General features: G+C 38.6%; 1 protein-coding gene across 1 annotated transcript in view; it reads right to left on the reverse strand.

The window, feature by feature from the left end:
• The window catches only part of LOC124554211 (RNA polymerase II subunit A C-terminal domain phosphatase SSU72), a 46,202-nt gene that overhangs the window by 21,227 nt on the left and 519 nt on the right, over positions 1–24,456 (reverse strand). Inside the window, exon 2 of the mRNA XM_047128279.1 lies at positions 24,273–24,416. Coding sequence (XP_046984235.1) covers positions 24,273–24,416 — 144 coding nt within the window. The remainder of the gene's footprint in view (positions 1–24,272; positions 24,417–24,456) is intronic.

A 24,456-nucleotide genomic window follows, 5' to 3' on the forward strand; every position in this document is an offset into this window, starting at 1 on the left:
CACGAACTGACCTCTCAATTATGACCCATAATTGTTCGATGGGATTCATGTCAGACGGTTTGGGTGGCCAAACTATTCACTCGAACTGTCCAGAACATTCTCCAAATCAATCTCTAACAACTGTGGCCTTGTCACTCATAAAAATTCTATTGTTGTTTGGGAACATGATGTTCTGGAATGGCTGCAAATGGTCTCAATGTAGCCAAACATAACCAGGACTCAATCCATTCCATGTAAACACAGCCCAGACAATTATGGAGCCACTACTAGCTTGCACAGTACCTTGTCGAAAACTTGGGTCCATGGCTTCGCTGGGTCTGCGTCACACTCAAACCCTACCACCAGCTCTTACCTATTTAAATCGGTACTCATCTGACTAAGCAACAGTTTTCCAGTTGTCTCAGGTCCAAACTTTACTATCACGAGCCCAGGAGAAGTGCTGCACGCAATATTATGCTGTTAGCAAAGGCATTCACATCAGTAATCTGCTGTCATATGCCATTAATTCCAAAATTCACAGCACTGCCCTGACGGAAGCGTCTGCCGTATGTCACACATTGATTTATGAAGTTATTTCATGCAGTGTTGCTTGTTTGTTAGCACTGACAACTCTATGCAAATGCCACTGCTCTCGGTTGTTGCCCATGGTGAGAGATGAGAGAGTTAACCTCTGAAATGTGGTATTAATGGCACATCCTTGGCACTGTGGGTTGTGCAACACTGAATTCCCCAACAATTTTCAAAATGGAACGTCCCGTGCATCTAGCTCCACGTAAAATTCTGCATTAAAAGTCTTAATTCCCGCTGTGCAGTCATAATCGTGTCGGGAACCTTTTTACAGGAATCACCAGAATACATACGACAGCTCCACCAATACACTGCCCTTTTACACCTTGTGTACATAATACCTCTATCTGTACATGTACATATCACTATCCTGTGACTTTTGTCATGCCAGTGTAAAGTCACAGTATTTTACAGTGCACACAGCAATGTTAAACATAAAGTTTAGTAAAGTCACAGGCAATCATAGGTTGACATGAGCAAAAATTCTGTAATGAATAAAAATTCTATACACACATTCCAGGAGGAGGCAAATGCCCCATCTTGCCTCATCCCTTGCCCCTTCCCATTCCCACGGACACCGGTGCAACTAATTGCAGTGAGGGTTTTACAAGTTTTTGTCTAGTAACCATTAAGTAGCACCGGAGATCAACAGACCACAAGGAACAGGAATTGCTATTTAATCAAGGGACATATACAACAGTTGAACCCAAAGTTGTTCGGAGATATTTTCAGAGTATTTTCGTATAAGGAGCCAGTGGTCTCCATTGGCTCATTACTGAGTAATTGAATGTCATTTGATTTCTTATCCCCATTTAGTTTTGTGACTATCGCACTGAAACTACCTGCACAGGAGTGTAAATGTCAATGATACACACTGTGTCTTGTTAGCAAGCGAACTTGTTCCAGTTGCACACGGTACTTGCTGTTGACGACAGTAATGCCCAATTTACACTTTGCCATCAAGCTTCCATTCAGTACTGCTCAGTTCTGCCTTAGGTTTTTTTCCCCAATAGTATTAGTTATACATTGCCAACAGTACAAGGCAGTATGCACTGATTAACTGGTGAAGAGCTGGCCAACTTGCACCTCATGTGAGGGTTCACCGAATGCAACGGAAGAGTGGCAAGAGCTGTTCCCGCAGCAATAACACAATAACGACCGCAACACACTGCCTTTGATTGGCTTTTTTACTGTTTTGAAAGTATTTTAAAAAAACAAATGTAATAAATCACAATTACATCATTACTCTGTAATGAGGGAATGGAGATCACCCTTCCCTTACACAAAAATACTTGGAATGTATCCACAAATATCCTTCCCAATAAGGTATTTACATCACATGGAAAAAATTAAAAAGAAAAGCACCCTATGCATGAAAATGACTTATTTAAAGAGATCGAAAGACTGAGAAGCCAAGCTTGACGTGAAAATGAGGTGGTTAGTACTTTTATAAGTTATCACCACACTTCTCGAACCAATAACACAATTATGGCCGTTCACATCTAATATTCTTCACTGGATTTTCACATTACCAATGAATGGGCACATAATTCTCGATATTTTTTTTTTTTTTTTTTTTTTTTTTTTTTTCCATGTAACCCAAACATTTTTCAACATCTGTGCCATCATAAGTGGGTTTCCTTGATTCAATTCTTAATTTTACATTACACGGTTATGTTAGACCGTTTGTACATTATCCTGTAATGGTAGCCTATCATGTTTTACTGTGGCAGAGACTTTTTCTTTCGTGTTCTCACAAGTTATTGATAACCAAATGCACATACTAATGTATTTTGCAGAGTTTTGTTCATAACAAATGCTTTTCACTTCACCAAAACACAGTGTAAATGTTTTTATTCAGTTTGTCCAGAAGATTTGGGTAGTTTTTACCAGCTGCTGTTCTATCATATGCTAGGAAATTAAGCTCTCTGCTATCACAGAAAACACTTTCCATAACATTTCCGCCAGATGAAACTATGTATTTTTTGGTTTGCCTTTCCTCTCATTGTACTTCCACTGTGGCTTGTACAACAAATTCTTCGCAAGACTGCGAGCAGTCTTTCTTCAAAACTGTACAAAATTTGGTGATGACAGCCTTCTCGATCTCCTCAGTTGAGTCTAATTTACTGAGGGAATTTTACATTTTAAGTTTCAGGTGGAGGAAATAATACAATGGTGAGAAATTTTGTATATAAGGCGGACACTACTGTGTTCAAACTTACTTTTCGAAAAGGAACTGATAATACAATTTTGCTGAGATATGTACGGAATTACTGCACGGTATGGAGAGAGAAGAGAAAAAAATGAATGTTCATTGGATTCAAGCAAAATAAGCATTTTAACACTTGCTGGTATAATTCCTTAATAACAATACTTCGTGAGGGCTCGAATTCTTTGTGAACAATGCAATTATTACCAAACAATGCAAACATTGCAATATTCTTGATTGTGTTGATCTCCAAAGCTGGTTGAGACTAATGAAAACCACCACAGCTGTATTAACACATACTTATTATGTCATAGTTTTTTTTTAGATCATCGCCAGGATGCTGAGTTGAACTAATATCAAGACAGCAAAGGTCTAAGTTCTAGTGCACCCAGCATACTGTGCTGAACGCACTTACTGCTCACCTACTTCTACTTAGACATCAGCAGAATACTTCTGTGGTCTTCGTTTCCAGAGTGTGTGTGTGTGTGTGTGTGTGTGTGTGTGTGTAACGTTACACATGACAGCCAGACCTTTTATAGCACATTACTGGCTGGGCTCAGCATTCTGATGGAGTTCTAAAAGAATGAAACTAGTCATAACACATTAAATATGTATGAAGACAGCGGCATTGTTTTTCACTAATCATTAATATTAATGCAAAGAAGAGTCTCGTTATTGACGATTTTGGAAATATAAGGTTTTTTCGGTCTTAGGGTCTGGCCTATTCAGCATTCTGTATACCAGTTACATTTGTGGCGATGACACTATCGGTCCCTGTGGAATCATAATTGCTCTAGGCGAAACATACAAGAAAATAAATTTAGCAACAGCTGCAGTGTTCTCACGGATACAAGTTGTCAGCTGGCCAAAGCATTCATCATTCTTCACTGCGTACTGTCATTCGCAGAAAATCAGCTATGTACTGATGCAAATCCCCACCCCACAACATGTGTGCATACTGGAAATAGTATATTTCTATACTCATTTTTGCAATTTGGGCTCTCTGAATATTTTTGAGTGAGGCCCTGCATGACATGTAACATTCCTTTTTGTAGTGTCTCCCATTGAAGTTCACTGAGCACCTACATGATACATGCTAATTAAACAAACCTATCACGAATTTAACAGCTGTTCTGTCTATCTTTTCAGTCTCTTCCACTCATCCAACTTGGTAAATGTCTTAGAGTGATGAACAAGGGTTACATAAGTGACCTCGTGTACGTTAATTATGAATTACACTTCTTAGAAGATTCTTTCACTACATCTAAGTCTGGCAATCTTCCATCGAATCAGATGAATTTGTTTGGTTATTCTACCCTGAATCATTTCAGGCAGTGGCTCCTCCTACAACCAGACTTCCTCCAAACTAACACAGCCTCAAAGCTCATTTTTCACATCAATAAAATTTTCCTATACTGATTGGGAAGTACTTTGAGTTTGGACACCACACAGATAATGTACCTAAATGTTTTCACTGTGTGTCAATGCAATAAAATCTTGAAGGATTTCTCATCACATAACATCACAACGACCGTTTGATTTTCAGGAAGATTCCTCCCTCTTTCTATCTTCTGGCAAAGCACTGGTGCAATACAGTCTGCTTCCTTACCCATGTATCGGCTGCGGTCATTTAAATCTCCTAAGAGCCACTCCACAACAGTTTAAAAGTGACCCATCTGACTGTTTACAAAGTTGGCAATCCACATTCGCCATCTGCTCTTCACTACAGTGCAAGATTTAAATTCCCACTGTTGCTATCTAGATAAGGAGATGATCTGTGATACACTGGCACTTCACCTGACAGTGGAAAGGAGGAGGAGTCTTTCCAAAATGTCATGCTCACACTGCGATCTTATGCAGCAAGAAACTCGTGAAGAATTTATAACAGCATAGATAATTTGGAGCAGCAACAAAGCGGCAAAGAAAATGACAGCAAACTGGCCATACAACAACATATATGAAAAGGGGGGGAAAGGTATAACACAACAGAAATTTTAGGATGGAAACAAGACACAAAAAATATCATCGTGCAACCGTCCATCTGCAGCTGAAGCATGAGCGCATATAAAGATTACACATACATAGTGATTGTCTGATATGTGTGTGCAGAGGCCTGTCTTCTTACATACAGCAAACACGACATTTAAAATTAAGAGTAAGAAAAAATAAACCAAAAATATTTGTCACAGTGACCTTTACATCCCATATGCTGAAATGCAACTATCATATTCAACTGACATACAAATTAAAAACTGAATTTATCATTTGTATATTTTAAAATTATTTGCTACATGACAGAAAAACTACAAATAAGCGTAGAACATGCCTGTTAACAGTCCAAAAAACAGTTTGCTCCAAATCTCCAAGTGACTATCCTCTCCAAACTATTTCATTTTCCATATCTCCTGCATCCTACACCCACATGACATGCTTACACAGTTTGGTCACTTCCCCCCTCTTTTAAACCACCAACCATGCTTAAAGTATTCAAGCCTTGGTATACTATTATAATTAAATTTTCATCCCTCTCCTCAGTATTAAATAATTTTCTTGATGCTTCAGGAAGTGTCCTGCCAATCTACCCCTTCTTTTAATAAAACTGTTCCAGTAATTTTCTTTTCACCCAAATTTGACTAGGTATCCGTACCATAAAAAAATTGGAATACAGTAAAAATGGGGGAATGCTACTCCTTGAACTACATAAGAGTACTAAAACCACTACTTTAAATAAGAAATTCCTGTCAGTGGTAAACTCTGGCATTGAGGAGGATTTAATATCAAAATGACATTTACGTAGAATCAAAATTTTATGAAAAGAAGTAAGACTGAACATGGAAAAATCAGATACAGGTTATCCAAAAGACTGATTGGTCCAAGCAAGAGAAACATGTTAAATTCTTGCATACTCTTGGGGAAGAAGAGGGAGGGGGAGGGAGAGAATGGAAAAATACTGAGAAATATAAATGCAATTTCCAGAAAACGGAAAAATTCTGTAGTTTGGCAGAAGAGAAAAAACTTTATTTGAAAGAGGTTTGAGATACCCCAAGTTCAAGATGGAACTCCATGCTGGGACAAAATTTTATTTTCTATGCATAAACCACAAAATTACTCATTCTGACCACTACAATGTACACAGGGGAAACTTCTACACTAAACCTGTTATCCAGCTGAAGGATGGCTCTGCAGGTCTTTACTAGACACTGTCCTACTGGAGGTGGTACACCTTTGCCTTCCTCCACCTTTGCCTTAAACAGGGTACAGCATGCCACTTGTAACATTAACAGGTAATATAGAGGTGAAATAAGCAATAAGCAACAGAAAAATCCCAATAAGGAGAATTCTGGTAGAACGTAAATAATTTTTAAGTAAAGGAGACAACTCGCTGGATAGCAGACATACTTAATTGTCAACAGGCATGTACTACTGCTCATTAAAGAATGTGTCTAAAACTACGGTATTGAAGTCTCTATTCTTTTCCGAGTGCCTGTCAGTGACCTGACGTTTCTACTATTCTGAATAAGTACCATGATTGATTCCAAATGTTTGGATTTGTTCTATCGGTATTACACATTTGACAGTTGAAATGGTGCTGTGCTTAACTTTCAAATGTATATTTTTCATCTATCAAAGTTGCAAACTGAACTAACATTTCTAAAACTTTTACCACCTTTACTTCACTTGCAAACAGTATAAAGACAGCTACTGTGTTGTCCTCTCACCAAGGCAAATGGAACAGGTGGACAAGTCACTTAACTGGGACGAAATCTGATCTCTTAATGGTCACCGGACTGACAGTCCAGTGGATGGGTGAGATGTGCGATAGTGACATATTCGATTTGGGCCAGGTCACGGGTGCAAGATGCACAGCATACTTAGCCGTGCGGGCACCGGGCCCGCCGCATCAATTTTGGAAAACAACTGCCGTCACAGTCAGCTGCCACAAGTGACAATGTGTCAATAACAGGGTTCTAAAAGAGACTATCACAGGTTAAAATGACAAAAGTGAAGGGTGTCTGTCAGTTTGTTACGTTTTGTCATACATCTGTCACTTGAAATGGTAGAAGACATACTTCATCTTAAACCCCTTGCAACTGATATAAGTACTTCAATTTAAAAGGGATCAGTTTGTCTTGTATCTGGCATATTCATTAGAATGATCCCTAACTCATGCAAACAAGAATCAATAACGATTTTCGCCAGTCTATTCAAGGAAACTATCCTCAATTAATGGATACTTAAAGTGATTTAAAGCACAGGAAGTTTAACTAGGAATGGCTGACCAAGAATTAGAACCCGGTCCTACCACTGTGAATCCAGTGCCCTCACTACTGTCAGTTCATCCCTCCAAAGGTTTCACAGCTTTAGTTCTGTCACTGTAAACCCACTCTGCATGTTTGCTGTTTAATCTGCATATTGTTAAATTCATTTGTAAGTCTAGCTGCCAGGTACATTAAGTTGAATGGACTCTTTCCGGTAATTTAATTTTGTTTCCACTTTTTCCAGTTGTTTGCACATTTATCATATCAATTCAATCTACTTTGTCTCTTGTAAAAGCATGTGCTATACATGCTGCATTCCTCTCAAGTACATAACTCCCAAATTCCTTCCACTCTTGCCAGCAATTGCTACTGCACCTTTCTGTCTCTCCCCTTTCTTGCAACAGTTAACTATATAATGCATTGACTTCTTTTGCTATTATGGTTTTCCACTTCTGTAGCTACACTCATATGTTGTTGCTCTGCAGTTGCCCATTCTTGGAGTACCAACCATATTTAGAATGAACCCATTCTACATTTTTTCCAAATGACAAAGGACCTAATTCACCTCTCCACACCCAACCTGCTACAAAGAGTATGTTGTATGCCACTGTTCACACAGATGATTTTCTTCATCATGCTTATGTTTGCATTTCATGTGAAGAAAATATGTATTACAGCAACAGATTACATATTATTTGAAAAAAAGTAGCAGGCCTTTATAGATTACCTAATCAATGATAATTAAACATCAGCTTTGACCTGTAACTTTAATGATGTGGTGTGCAAGACCAGACAGGCACAAACAAGAACAGAACATTGATAATTTTTTGCCTGTATATTATTTTCTGGAATGTAGGATGCGGTAACAGACTCTTCTGTTGTGTAGCCCAATGTTTACCTTAGATTGGAATAGGACAATTTTGCTGCGTTTTGCACAAGCTGAGGAATGTCAACACGAAATCTTGCAATGACTTACTGATGTGTAGCGTGGCCCACCTACATGGTCAGAATAAATGGTGACAGTTTGGCTGTAAGATGGTAAGCCAATAAAAATAATGTCATGAGTATAACTACAATTCTTGTTATGCCAAGACTTTTACAAACATCACATTCTGACAAGGGCTTTACATCTATCACTTTGATGGTAACACGGGTCAAAGCAGACTGAAGGTTTCAGCATTTTCAGTTTTCCGCCTAACCCATCAACTCCTTCTTCCTACACACCACTTCAGCAAAACTAAACAGAAGCCTACTCATCAGATTTCCAAAGCAAGAGCAAGCAACATTAACATTACAGTTAGAAGAATCTTCTTATGTGAGGTCAATTTTGCTCAGCCACATCTGCTATATGAAAAAAATTAAGAACATTAATGGTAGTTATAATCCTAAATTCAATCAGTCTTTGACCTAACTAAGCAGCTGCTTTATCACCAATACTTGGAAAAGGATAGATTGCTACTCACTAAAAAGACAACTGCTGAGTTGCAGATGGGCACAATGAATAGACTGTTACACATTATAGCTTTCCGCTAAAACCACCTTCAACGAAGAAAAAACACACACATTCACACAAGCCAGCCACACGTCACACACACGAACAGCTCCAATGGGAATTCCACTTGCTTATGTGAATGTGGTCTTTGATGAAGGTGGCTCTGATCAATGCTATAATGTGCAACAGTCTTCCTGTTGTACCTGCCTACAACTCAACATGTCTCCTTTATGATGTGTAGCGATCTATCCTTTTGCTAATATTGTTGATATTCCCAACTGGAGTTTCCATTGTTAGTTTTAAGAAGCTGCTTTCATTTATGAACAACTTTAGAGGATTCATAATAAGAAGCCAGACAACTACTGTTTTACCTTCAGCCCTAACACACACTACAGGATTGTGTGGTTTTTTTTTTAAGAATATCTGCACTTTTTTCCACAGGTACCTACACAATATGACCTCAACTATAACTGTCGAATTGTAAGTAAGCATTACAACAGAGCTGACAATTAATATTTTCCAACTGGATAAAAGGACCACGGTTATCCAACTCGACAATCACAATTTGTAGAAAAACTGACACTTCTGAAAATGCAGTCTGGTATCATGTATGTCTCTATGGTTCAAACTAATGTGCTCCTTCCAGAACCTCACATCTGAATCCACTCAACTTACTACTACTACTACATGTCTTCCTACTGAGTCTATTCAGAAGATAAGCATACCTAGCCGCGTTGTTTGCTTTACCAATGGAGGAGTCAAAGTGCAAACTCAATGTGCCACAGGTTAGACAAAATAACAGCTGCAACCCATTCTCCAAAAGCTGTATTCTTATGGCAAAGCACTGCCAAGTCTGACAAAACTTGTACCAACCACATTCTCATCTGGATAATCAGCAGTTATGTGAAACCCTTTGCATTCTCCACTTGTAGGGCTTGGTCTTGGCTGAACAGTCCACAATCAGCTCAAACATAAAAGCAGTCCTACTCGTATGCCTCCATTTCCCTCTCACCGATAACTTATCTTTCACAGCAGCAGCCTTTGCCTTAATTCCCTCATATGCAGCTTGGGATGAACTTTATTAAATCTAAAACTGTTGACATTTTGCCTAGTGCTGATTTTTAAGGCACTGTAGATATTTCCTGGAACAACCTAACCTGTTTCATTCGGTCCTCTTGGGTCGCATGGCACCTCCCTCCATAATTTTGTACTTGTCCACTGAGAAAGAATATTACTGCAACAGTTGCCATTTGGACCTACTAACGGAATCCATATCGCATTGGCATTTTTCATAATCGTGTGGGATACAATGCCAATTTGCTACACAGATACTCTGCCTGCTTTCTTACCATTACTCGATCTGGGGAAACACAAAAAAACCTCCTATGCTATCTTAGCTACTACCAGAACAAGGATGAGAAATAATTTAAATCATATCAGTATAAATGAACAGAATGACTTCCACACAACAACTATGATCTCAGAATGTTATGTACCAAAATGAGATCCATCCCACATGTTGTGCTCCTCTTACCTTCCATGACAGTTTTGCCTTTGGTTGCCTCATCCAGATTTATCACTAGCGACACACACCAAAGGCAGAGCATGAAGGGAGTACCCACAACTTATACCAGCTGGTATGCAGCTACTGTCTAGTTTTTAATGTCAGCATGCACTACTACAGAGTTGAATGCAGGCAATGTTCTTTACTTTTATGATATTAAGGATGGTCTACTGCTGAAGACATTGACACCTCACAAAAATAATTTTAAAGCACAACTCTGTCACAATAATGAACTGAAATGTGAGGTTTTATTAAAAAAGATGTTAATTCAATTGGCAGTAATACGATTATAACATGGTTCATGACCGAAACTAGAATTACAGAGCAACAATTGTGTGACTCCTGCTTGAGTAAACAAGTTTTGCCTGCACTATTTCCATTTCTTCTCCAGAATGTTTGTCCACTATACTCCACCATTTTGCCCAACTTTCCCACAGTTACAGTTTTACTTCTGGTCTACACTATTTTTGTTTCTGGTTAACTGATAATTATTTCCCAAATATCTTGCTTCGCAAGTTTTCAAAATTACCTCTCACTAACTGCTCCCTGCTGACTCTGACTTATTTAATTCATGCAGGCACCTAGAGAGAACGTTTTTAAAACTGACAAACTACAGGGCTGGTTTCCTGATTGGAAATGGAGGAAAAAAGGTCCTATGAACATGTGTCTGGAAATGGACAGTGTGCTTGCAATAACAACAAATCATCCCGGAACACGGTACAGACCTGTCTCACATCTACGTCACAACAGATGATCAAAGTGGCCTTCATGCAATGCAATGCATGCGTTCGCATGTTGCATCACGGATTGGCGCACTCTTTCACACGTTCTGGCCCCTCTCCGAATAGTGTCACAAGTGTTGTGAACACACTGTTGAAGTGTTTACATGTCAGAAACCCATTCAGCATACACCATGCTTGTCAGTTGCCCCCAGCAGTAAAAATTCAGGGGGTTTAAGTGTGGTGATCTAGCAGGCCATGCTTCAGGACCTCTGCGTCATATCCAATGTCCGGGGAACACGTTGATGAGCTGTTGGTAAACTGTAATGCAGAAATGGGGTGGTGCTCCATCATGCTGAAACCACATAACCTGTCATATCACCAAAGGCACATTCTCAAGCAGCCCACAGAGTATTCCACAGGAAGTCCAGGTATGGTCCTCCATTGAGCCGTGTGGAATAACAATTGGCCCAAGTATGTGAGACACCTCAACCATTCCTCCAAGACTGTCAACAGACCTCAGATGATGATCATGCAGATGAGGATCATGCAGATGAGGATTGAGGATGCCATTTCTGATAAAGATTACCTTGTTGGTAAAGAGGGACTGATGACAGAAATCCCATAAATTTGATGGTCTGGTGCAAAAACAATTGACAAGATCCTTCCCGTATGGTGAAGTCCACTGCTATAGTCCTTGCACTTGTTGCATGTGATAGGGATAGTAGCAATTGTCATGCAGCACACACACAATCATACTTTGGCTTACATCATGTTGGTGGGACACCTGACTGGAGCTTGTACTAGGGTTTGTCTCAATATCCTATAGAACCCAGTCTTCCAATTCTGGTGTAAGCACAGCCTGCTGCTCCCTGCACGTTAATCTGTCTGAAGGGACCCATGATCACACAAATGCCCAAAAACAGCTTGAAATGTTGTATGATGTGTGTGAAGGTACTTGTTTTGGTATAGTCGTGCTGCCTCTCAACTCTTCATCTGCTTAGCCATACACAATCATCACCTCGGCTCGTTCCCAGCATGAATACAGTCTCATTTTGCTGCTTACAGTACACAGCATCAATCACATAAGGTACGCATGGCACATGGTCAGAGGAACAGTCATTCATCAGTGTCATCTAACATGGCAAAAACCCATTTCCGAATACATGTTCATAGGGCCTTTTTCCTGCGGTCTCAACTATCATTGGCTCCTTCCATAATATCTTGCTTTAAAGGGGGAATGTGGAGTCTGATAAAGGTCTAGGGATTCAGGGTAAAAAATTCTAACACTGTCAACCCTATTCATAGCAGTCTGAGTCATTCTACACTCACATTAAATTTACAAAAGCCACAAGGCATTTTCAAACGTAGCATCTACCGGCTGTCACACTATAGCAAACAAAACATCTACCAAGGCTCACATTACGTTACGAAATTAAGTTATTTCTATCAATAAAAAAATTTGAAATACATAACTAATGACTTACAGAAGCCAACATCACTCCAGAACCTCACTATCTTCCACTTTAATATGTTGAAACTATTATCTGTGGCCCAGAGAAGAACATCAAACAAACTTTGTACAAAACAAAAAGGGAAATGAAGAAACTCATGAAATTATATTGATTAATTAAGCTAAAGAGAAGATGAAAGAGATGAACAATGAAATTGTGGGAGGTGGTGTGCATGTGTATGTGTTCCCACAGACATTCAAAAGTACATGTAACAATATTATGAAAAGGACTACTCACCAAATTGTGGAGATGCTGAGTCGCAGATAGGCACAACAAAAAGACTGTCACAAAGAAATAAAGCTTTCACCCATTAAGGCCTTTGTCCAAAAAAAAAAAAAAAAAAAAAAAAAAAACACACACACACACACACACACACACACACACACACACACACGAGACCACAGTCTCAGCCAACTGAAACCACACTGTGTGTGTGTGTGTGCGTGTGTGTGTGTGTGTGTGTGTGGGTTTTTTTTTTTGACAAAGACATTAATGGCTGAAAGCTTTATTTATTTTGTCCTGCCTATCTGGAACTCAGCATCTCCGCTATACGGTGAGTAGCAGCTTTCCTTTTCATGATATTGTTACATTCCATCCTGGATTTTCCATTGTTTTAAAAGTACATGTAATTCACTTTCCTGTACCAATGCTCAACATCATATCACCATTGGAAATTGGTCACATAACTGAACACAAGGCCTATAAGTCAGGGAAAGACACAGATTTGTTATTGTAGGTACAACTCCCAGTACTGCTGATACAAATAGTACATCAAAGTTTTGGGAATAACAGGTTCCTTTTTCCTTTCCTAAAGAAGACACCTTCAATTCCTAAAGCTAAGAATAATGTTTCACCTAAATTGGCCTTTCTATAAAAGTATTAAAAATGGGCATGCTAGTCATGAACCTAGCAAATGTGTGTTTTTGTGGAAAGGTGGTGATGAAGCAAATGCCACTGGCCACACTGATGATGTAGTCAAAGAAATTACTTTTGGACTCTACTTCACTGACTTGCATGTCCCTCCAACTGTGGTGCTAGTTAATTTCCACAGCACTAAAAGGTGAATGGTAAGTTAAAATGCAGATCGAAATATCCGGGTTTGATACTACTGCTAAAGTGCCAAATCCGACTTTACCCTTGGTGACCATATAGCACTGGCTATCATACGGAGAAGCCAACTTGGTTACCACATTCATTTAAAAAGCTGCACAATGATTGTTGACAATATCATGTCCACACAATCCTTTAATTGGTATAAGTTGATTCCTACGAGATTTGCTTACGAAGATGTTGTATGGGACATGTATCACATCTAGTGCACAGAAGTGCCAAAATTGTTAGCTCCTTTTCAACAATGAAAAATGAGATGTTGTTTTGCACCTGTGGGACCAGCTGACTCGATTACCTCTTCACTTCTGTGGTCTTTCATCATTAATACTTTGAGTTTATGCAGATAGCAGTTGTTTATTTGTGGTGCTTCATTACCAACTTTGCACTCATATATAAGACATGTCCAACAAAGAAACAAAAAAGTACAAGATCCATCACAGACAAGATAAAAAACTAATGCTTCCATACTGATGGAGAAATACAACCTAAGAAGTTAAGCAGGACATATGGAAACCTATGGACTTGCTTTACAGAGCTTACAAGGAACAAACCCAATAACACGAGGAGAACACACATTTCCTTCAGTCATTCACTGTATTTTTTTCTTCAATAAACAAACACTAATTTAATCGATGCCATACTCAAATTGTGGGTCGGCAGACTATGACTTATCTGTCATTCCCCTATCACTTCTGACAAGATTTATTTATGTGATAAATGCATCATTTCGCCACTGTTTGGAGACCATATTAAACTGTAGATTAACCTATAACTACACTGGTAAGTCAGTTTAAAGATTGGAGGAAGGCAATGGTGAACCTTTTATAGTACGACCACGTACATAAAGCACTGTAGTGTTCAAGCTGATCTTCAGGCTGATCCATTCACTTTCTCAGTCCTACTTTCTACAGTAAGCTATCATACCTTCAGTCCAAAGTGACTTTTTACTTGAGACATACAAAGCCACGTCTTAAGTTTATTTGCATATTTTACATGTGTGTGTGTCATATTTTCTTTTAATGAAGCTGTTCACCACTTTAACAAGATTGCAGTCACTATTATCGTGTGGCTGTATGTGCTCACAATTACTGCAGCCCCCCAGGAGGAATTGCTCAGTAACATCAAGTGCTTATCTGGCAATACCTAGATAGCACTGGAGTACCCCCCCCCCCCCCCCCCCCATGCCAGTTGCAGCTGTGCAATGTGCGAGCAACACTGCACAATGTGCCCTGCAACTCACTGGTGTTTAAGACCACAGAGTGTGGGATGGGGATCAGGAGTGGTGGTAAATGGCCAGCATATCATACAGATTGGCTGGACGGGAAACACTACTCTGGATGGAGAAACCACCACACATTATGTGTGACACACCACTTAAAGACTTCATCCTCACATCAAGCCTACTCAACATGAATTATAACCATGTCAGTCAGCTTATTGAAGATATCATGAATGATTGAATCTGACTCCAGCAAATGAAGGGCAATGTGTGACATTACCAAGTCATCTCAATCAATGGCCACAATAAATTTGAAAGTAAGGGTATACTTGAAACATTAAGAATGTTTGCCATTCAGTACATTTAACAGCTCTCTTGTAGGTCACCTATCCATAGGTTTCTCTCTCTCTCTCTCTCTCTCTCTCTCTCTCTCTCTCTCTCTCTCACACACACACACACACACACACACACACACACACACACACACACACAGAGAGAGAGAGAGAGAGAGAGAGAGAGAGAGAGAGAGAGAGAGAGAGAGAGAGAGAGAGAGAGAGAGAATTAGTTTTGATTGGTCCTCTCTTGTTCACACAGCCCTCCCTCACTGTGACTGTGTGCAGAAAGAAGTGTCTTCATCACTGGATCACCTTGCTCACTATCAAGTTTAAGTTAACTCCTGCCTTTAATTACATTCAAGAGCAATAAGGTGAGCAGCAGTCTGTCATTGAGATATAATTCCATTCAGCACTTACAATTAGTGGGGCAATTACTCTAAGACAGACATATTCCTGAACCTTATGACACAAAAAGATATCCTTTCTTTGAAGAGGAATAAAAAACAAAATAAAATATGAATAAAAACTAGTGCTGCAAACCGACACTTCTGGTTTAATTATGTGAGGATATGTCAGTTTATTTGACACGTTTTTTTTAACCTGACAGACATTTAAAAAAAGGAATTTAATTTTTTCACTCAAAATTGAAAATTCCTACCACAAATAAATCAGCCATTGCACAATGACAGAACATTATGAATTACCTAATGAACAATGAAACGTAACAATATATCATATACTTAAAGCAAAATGTGAAAAATGTGTCAACAGGATAAAAGCTCTCCTTTCTCAGTTTTCCAAGAGCACCACCTCTATTGTGCTGTTCTCCCCTTTTTTCTCTCTCTACAGTCAACACAACAAACAGGATTGAGAAACAAAGCAATACAGGGTGTTCCAAAATGATCTTCACAACTTTGATCAATATAGTTCAGAAACTGGATAGGTAGAAAGGTGGTGTTTGCAGCATAATATTATCACACATCTAAAGCTAGCTCTCTCTCTCTCTCTCTCTCTCTCTCTCTCTCTCTCTCTCTCTTTCTTTCTTTCCAGGGTAGATCAACAAAACTGGCCTCTCCCCAGCAGATTGTGCCATTTGTAAACAGTTAAGAGAGACAAAATTTTACACCCATGTATAGCAGAGATACTGGACACTTTACAGAAGCATGCCACTATCACCTCCCACAATCATAAAGTGATGCAGGAGGTTCAAGAAAACTGGAGTTGTCAAAATGAGGATGAGTTTTGGATGTCTAAACAAGAGTAATGCAGATGCAGATGCAGAACAAGTGCAACAAAGTAGATATCCTGCAGGCTACAGATACATTATGCCACAAAACACACCTTTCTCTATTTCCTCATTTCTTTGAAATATGATTGATCAAAGTGGCATAGATCATTTTGGAACTATGGGCATCAGAATAGTGTACTGCATGCACAATACCAAAAGGAAATAAGATACAAAGCAATAGAAAGACAGGAATAGAAAGGAAAATGAGGGGAAAGGGGGGGGGGGGGGGGAGAGAGAGAGAGAGAGAGAGAGAGAGAGAGAGAGAGAGAGAGAGAGAGAGAGAGAGAGAGAGGTGGGGGGGGGGGGTGCACTACAAGCAAAAATGAAGTTGAGAGAATCCATCATTCTGTTAAGGCTATTCTCTTTACCTGATGTAAACAGTGAATTTCAACCCACCTTGTCATTATCAAGTGTTCCTTGTGGAAAAGTTAAAGACTAAGGTCTTCTAACCATAAGCACCTAAAACACTCAAACCCACTAAATTACCCACGATGCACATATGGTATTGGTATACTGTGCATAAAAATGCCTTATTGCTCTTTATGTTAAATCCCTTTTTTCTGGCTACCTCTTTTTTCATCACCCCCTTTCCTCCCACAGTTTCAATTTGTCACCCTACTATTACTTCTCCTCGCAGTTCCTCAAATACTTATATTCTTATCTCTAACTCTATTGCTGGTCAGCAAAATCACTGCTGTACTTTTTTTTCTTAATCTCATCCTGGGCACCCAACTGTCAAAAATAAACATTTCTGATGGCAGGTACACTCTACAAATGTCATATGATGTACTTTTTAAAAGTACAGTTTATTATTTTTAGCCCTTGCAAAATAAGTTACCATTCTCAAAGTTTGTCCACATTCTCATGCGTGACCTTAGTATGTCCACTAAGCAACTTGACACACCTCTGTCAACATTGAGCAGTGGTATCAATTGTGGAGAGATCTCCAGAAGATAATACCAAAATGTTAAAAGGTATGAACCATGCTGGGAAGCAAGTTCTCACCTGTGATCGTCTGGACACCTAGTATCGTGAAGCACTCACTTCAACTGTTCTACCACAGGGCACACACTACAACGCACTATAACTACGCATTGCTTGCATTCAGTCATTGTGTGTTTCATAATGACCGTAAAGTTCTCTGCTCGTAAAAGGGAATTGACAAGCATGCAGTATTAGGAAATATATGCACTCCACTATTTAACAGCAGGGACACAGATTTCCTGCTTCGTATCTGAATACTGCAGCAATTCATTTTTCTTGCTCATACCTCACCTGGTCACACTTTGCCCTCTTTTTCTCTGTGTCCTACCAACCAAGACAAGTATCTTGTTCCCTCCTCATTACCATCCCTTTTCTATTTCTGGCACTCCCCCCACTGCCTTTTTTTCCCTTCTCTAAAAGGATTGGGGTTTAACATACTGTCAACAATGAGGTCATTAGACAGCTCGTTTGGATATGTTTCAATTTTCCACCTCATCTGTATTTCTTATACTTTCTACTTCTACAAATATAATCCATAAGTAATGGTACAGTGCCTCAAGATAGGTGCTTTACACCGGTATCGGCGATTTCGTCCTATTCAATGCCTCAGTGTGTCCCATACTATCTATCTGAAAATCCTTGTGAGGTATACGATAGCAGCGTAACTGCTGCACACACTTCCTAAAATTCTGATTCTCTCGAGTTATCGAAACAGGATTTCACAAGAATATTATATTTCTCCCTAAGGCTTGCATTAAACAATTTTTGATGTTGCTGAGCAACACTCGTACAATAGTTTTTTAAATGAACACACTGCTATTTGACTGTATTGTTGTTTATTTAATTATGACCCAGGTTCAGCCTTCTATGCCATTCTCACATTATTGAGCTTGTGACAAACAATGGCATAAAAGGCTGAAACCTGTATCAAAATTAATTAAAGTACAATGCAGGTGAGTGGCAGTGTGTTCATTTAAAAACTTGCATTCAAGTTCCCCGAGCATCTCTGATACTCTCCCACAGAAGCTATATTGACCTGTCACAATCTTAGCAGTGCATCTACAAATTTGTTCCATGTCTATCACCACCACTTGATAAGGACTTTTAACATACCACCAATACTTTCAAATTGGCCACATAAAATTTCCCTATACTATTTACTTTATGAATGTACAGTACTGTCCAATAAACCTAAGTCTTCAATTCTCCTTCCCCCAAGGTAACTGTGTGTGTTGCTCATTCCATACCACTTAGAACACGATACCACCTGATCTTTAGTATTAATCTAGTAACTGAATTTTAACGGGTTCTAACTCAAAATCACGGATATTACCTTACATTTACCCACATTTAAAGACAGCTGACAATGACTACACCAAATGGAAATATCTGCATTACCTTACAAACATCTGAGGATGGTTCTGTCCTGTAAACAGCATTGCTAGTGCATAATCTGACATTTCTGTTGACCCTACCTCATCAACTGTTTATGTATGTTGCCAGATTTCACTTTCCTGAGGCATACCCATTGTTACATCAGTCTCTGCTAAATATTCCGTGTGTTTGGTTCTGTCAGCCAAAGATCCACTACCACTTCTGGAAAGATATTCTGTATGATCACATCGTCGTCATTATTCACCTATTAAGTGTTGAATGCCTTTTAGAATTTCTCCATTCTTATCTCTAACTTAATTGTTACCTCACAAAGAATTCTGTTTGGTCACCCCCCCCCCCCTTCCTTCCCTCCCTCCCATTCTCAAACTTATCTTGTGCAGTCCACTACAAATTTCACTTCTGTCAAATCATTCTTTCCATACCGAGTCTAATGTTTAGCTTTTGCTTTAAAATAATCGCTTATTTCCCTTCCCTCTCTGCCTTTTCCTTCGTTGGAATAGAAAAGGATTCCTTGGTTCTGAAACTGCAATCCTCTTATTTCATTTGTATTTGTCAGTGTTCGCAATGGATAGGCTGCTTCCTAACTAACCATTTCATGTGTACAATTTCTAAAAACTTACTCAGGCACTTGTAATGATAGGAGATCAGATTATTTATCTCACCAAGAAATAGTTAATACTAACAGCATGTCATTTAAGTATCTACACCATTTGAAGCAACGGAAGTCACATTATCTGTGAAATTTTAGGACAAGAGGGGGCAATGAAAGTTTACATGTTCCCTAACACAACCAAAATATTGAAAAGTAGCTAACCCAGCTCTAAATATAAAGCACATTAAAAAGTTTAGTATTTAAGCCAGTTCCTTCTAGCATGACTATTTCAGTCCCTCTACCTCCCTGCCCCCCCCCCCCCCCCCCAACAACAAAGCAACATCTTGAAGCCTCCCCCTCAACCCCCCACCCAAAAAAACTACATTTCACCAAAGCTACACCACCACTTACAGCAGGTCATATTCAGTGTCAATTGTATGGGACCAGGCAACAGCATGAAAACTTTGATTAATATATTTTATACAACAACTGCTATGAAATTTTAGTGGTTTTTTTTGTGAGATTCAGAAGCTGACAGTTCAATATAACCTTGATATGTGTTGCCACGTTGGGCGAACATTTCTACATGGTTTGTTTAATGCTTTGTAATAACTGTTACTTCACAGCCACAGAATTTAATAATATTTAACTCCTTTTCCTCTTCCAGTCCACTTATTCCCATCAGCAATTGTACTAAAGAGTTTTACTTTATGCCTCGGGAGGTCTTTAACCTTCTCATTAAATTAGCCAATTGCCATTAAAATTAAAGTTCCTGATCCTTCTGAAAACTGATTTCACTGTATAGCATCATTTACCTTTTATATTCATTAGTTAAACCTGAATCAGTTGGGGAATCTGTGTTGTTTGCTATTTCTACACTTGAGACTGCATTTTTGTTGACTAGTTTCTATGTTCTCAAATGCAACATGATACAGTCCCACATCCACTTCCATCACTATCCCCCAGGCCTCCCACTCCACACGATTAACACACTGACTGCCGCATGGATAGTTAAGGACATTTTATCACAAGACGCCATGGCATCAGATGTGAGGTTCTGCTGAGACTACTGGCAGCCTCGAGGGAGCTATTGTGTTAAAATACATGAACAATTTCCTCTCTGCAGTCTCCTTTACTGCTGTTCTCTCTACCAAGTGCATCACCTGTGATAATTTCTCATTTATATAGCTATGGTGCATTCTCTAACTCTCACCATTCTGGATGGAGCTGCCAAAGTTGTTCCAACCACATCAACAAAGTTTCCACATATTAATCTAATCAGTTTGTAAATGACCCCCAATATTTCAAATAAAGCAACATCCATCTGAGTTTTCAGGTTCACTCTTACCTAAGAGAGATACTTATTGCCATGCCTCCGCCCCCCCCCCCCCTTTCCTTTTCCAAATCTACAGCAGAAACACTAAAAACAAATAGTCTACCTCACTAAAGGGCACATTTCTTTTAATGCAGAAAGACAGGTACATTCTTTAGCTGGTCCACCTATCATGTGAATGTTACTACACACATTTCTGTCTGCACTGCAGTAACCACTTAAACCTAGTGAACATATTTCCAGCAACTATTTCCCATACAGCAGTATACTTCATAACAACCACTTTCTAAAAAGCTTAACCAAAAGTTTTCTGAAGTGTTACACCATTTTTCAGTCAAGTCTACACCTATTTCTAACATACAGGAGAAGGGGTTGGGTGCCTTAGCAGATTTGCTTTGAGAACAATCACTCCTTTTTTAAACACTATTACTATCCGCAAATGACAATCTCATCATTTCCTCACTATATAAATAAAAGCCAAATTTCATGCCGACATTACCCCTGCTTTATTTCAGGCTGCTTGCCTCTCCGTTTGTCTTTTAATCCATGTACTCATTTCATACACAACTGTATATTGTTACTTTTGACTTAATTCCATTCAGATTCATCTCTTGACAGCTGAGGTACTTCCTCTCTTTCCCTCTCAAATAACTTGCATATTTTTTAAAGTTAAATCTGTACTTTTCACACAAGAAGCTCAGAACAGATCAATATCACTGATTAGACTGTTACACATTAAATTATGGACTACGTTAATCTTATGTCAAAATGGTTGCTTTCATTACATTACCAAAGAATTTTAACAAGCCACAGAGCTACCAGCAAATATTTCACTGGAGTATGTGTTTGTAAGGGGTACCAACATGAAGTGTGTGTTACATTCACTAATTAGGCTCACTGATGATTCAAGGATTCAGCATGGTATGAGTGAAAAGGCAGTCAACCATTACAGCGTATATTCCACATCTCAGTAGATGAATTGCATAACCAACAATTTTCATAACTACTAAAAACAAAGTTTATCAGCTTTTAATTCTCAGTGGGAGAGAGAAATGCACAATCACCTTTACAGCTTTGAGTTTTTTTGAACAATGTTTTAAACCATTCAATTGTTACTGATAACCACAATATAGAACCTGAAATGAGCAATTTTTTTTTAGGGGCATCTAATACCCAGAAATATAAAAATGTTTTTCTATTTTCATAGCCTTCATCCTACCAGGTTCTGCAAAACTTATCAGGAGTTGTTGATGTAATATAAATCTGATCTTTAAGACACTGCCTAGTGATGAAACAACAGTACTGACAATTAAGAATTTTTCAAAACGGAGGAAACTATGTTCAATACAACATTTTTACAATATTCTTCCCAAAGTTAGTTAGCACTATCACCACCAATGGCATATTGGACGAGTGCACAACACTAAATAACGTATGAGTTGGGTGTCACCTCTTCAATTACTGTTTGTAGCTGCTTCACTGCATTTCCAATGCTTAAATAGTTTAAACTATTCAACCTAATTTCAATTTGAGCAATTCATATAATCATACTGCTTGCACACTCATCAGCTACAACTGCATTTTACCAGAAATGCGGAAACTTCTCATTAAACACATGCACAATAAAGTCATAAGCACCATTAACAACAATATATTTCTTTTATTCAATGACTAGCAGCTATCTTCACACATTTCAGGAGACCATGGATCCCACTTGTGTCTAAAAGAATGACATCTTCACCTCTACCTTAAGCTAACATTTTTTTCCATTGTCAAACTACTAATAAATAAATAAATAAACTGCACACATTATTTGCTTTCATCCTGCTCCCTCCAAATACAAGACCTAAAGTGACACTGATTCAACTGCCCACTAAAAATTCTTGACACTAAATACCACAAAGTAATTTTGCCTTGCAACAATGAACTATGTCCTCCTTGAATACACTAGATATTTCAAAATAATGGCACCTAGTTTTCATACATTTGAACTGAGATAGCTTATTTTTATCCTAAAATGAAAATCTAATCCCCACATACAACAAAACAGTTCTCTATAAGAACACCCTGGATTTTAAAAATAATACTTTAGCTTCAATACTTTCTCCTGGATCTCTACCTCTTCTTAACAAGGTGTTACTACTACAGTTAAATGCTTTCCTGCACATGAATACAATACTGTAATTTATCACAAATCTCAATCCAATAGTTTCTACTCTTCTGCCATGCCACTCTATACCATAAACAAAAATAACTCCCTGTGGGTCTTTTCATATTTGTCAACTGAATTACAGTGTTCGCTTCAATACCTGTGTTTTGCACTAAATCTTGCCACAGCAAAACATTGATTTTCTTGGACGCAACTAAACTGGAAATATGCCTCATGCATTCATGCACCACAATCTGATCCTTTGCAGTGACTACATGAACACAAGAAGCAGAATATGTTCATGTGGGTGAATTCAGCTGAATTGTTTTTAATGTACCACCTGCTGGGAGTTGTCCACAGTACAGTATACTCTGCCCAAATAAGATTTAGCAGCATCAATAAATACCAAAATCTCTCCGATCCGCATCTCACCTATCTTACTACAGATAACTGAAGACAGCGAAAGCCTCCACCGATTATAAAATATCGTTACCATATAACTAATATTAGTCCGTACACACACACACACACACACACACACACACACACACACACACACACACACTCTCTCTCTCTCTCTGCTGTTCATACCACTGAGAAAAATAACGCCAAAAGTGTTAATATGTTTGCTGAATATAGGCTCTACATAACTAGCTTCATCTTCAATTACACTGTAGAATCCTATGTTTTTAGCATTCCGGTTAAATGATGCATCTCAAACATGTCCGACACAATTATCAATTTGTATCCAAGTTTGATACTGTTCACACTTATATAAGCAGTATTTTCTTGTTTAATGTGTGTGCATATTTAGATTACATTACTCTCCCTTGCTGTTACGTATATCAGTTGATTACCAATTTTATATGCTTAAATGTCAACCGTCTTCTTGCTCAACTGTTTTAAGTTTACTCACTTAAGCATTTTCCCATAAAAGCAAGTCACTTCACGTGAGAAACCCTAATCCCAATCCCACAAAGAAAACAGTTCATGCATGAGCATACACAGGCAGATTACGCGTTTCGCAGTGTAAATATGTTAACAGAAAATGTCGCTTTGGAATTTTGAGCTCTACATTTCTGCCATGTGTATTGATGTAGTATCATACAAACCAGCAGTCACCCACCCCTCTTAATGCAGTACAGGTGTTCTGTAAAATAAATTATAAGATATTATTCACAGACTTTTTTTTTATTGATGCAATACATGATCTCATGTAATGCTATACTAAGTAAAAATTTATACTAAGAATAAAATTTTAAAATAGAAATAGGTAAACTTAATTATAACGTCTGCCAGAACAGCTGGATGACTGTGGCCAACGTGGTGTCGAAGTTCCCACGAACCAGCCACCGAATTTCAGCAGCCTTTACCTATAAAACAAAACATGTGAGCGAGAGCAAAGGAAACATACGATCAGTCACCAATCACTCGTGAAAATAGTACACATCACTGTCAAATTTTATGAGTGAAATTTAAAAAAAAAAAAAATCCGAGGAGGTATTCATTTTTCCTAATTTCATTAGCAGGTGACAAAGGATACAAAGATTTATCTTTGAGGAGAAGATCTTGATATATTTCTTCGTATGTCACTCCGAATTCATAACAATTAGGTTTGTCTGGCGCTGTTCCAGGAAGCTTTACTTTGTCTCCAGTGCCAAACGATTTGACCAAGAAGCCCTTTTTGCTGTACAAAATCAAAGCAATATCATAAAAAGAGTCTATTT

This window comes from Schistocerca americana, chromosome 11 (genome assembly GCF_021461395.2).
Source record: "Schistocerca americana isolate TAMUIC-IGC-003095 chromosome 11, iqSchAmer2.1, whole genome shotgun sequence".
Classification (NCBI taxonomy): Eukaryota; Metazoa; Arthropoda; class Insecta; order Orthoptera; family Acrididae; genus Schistocerca; species Schistocerca americana.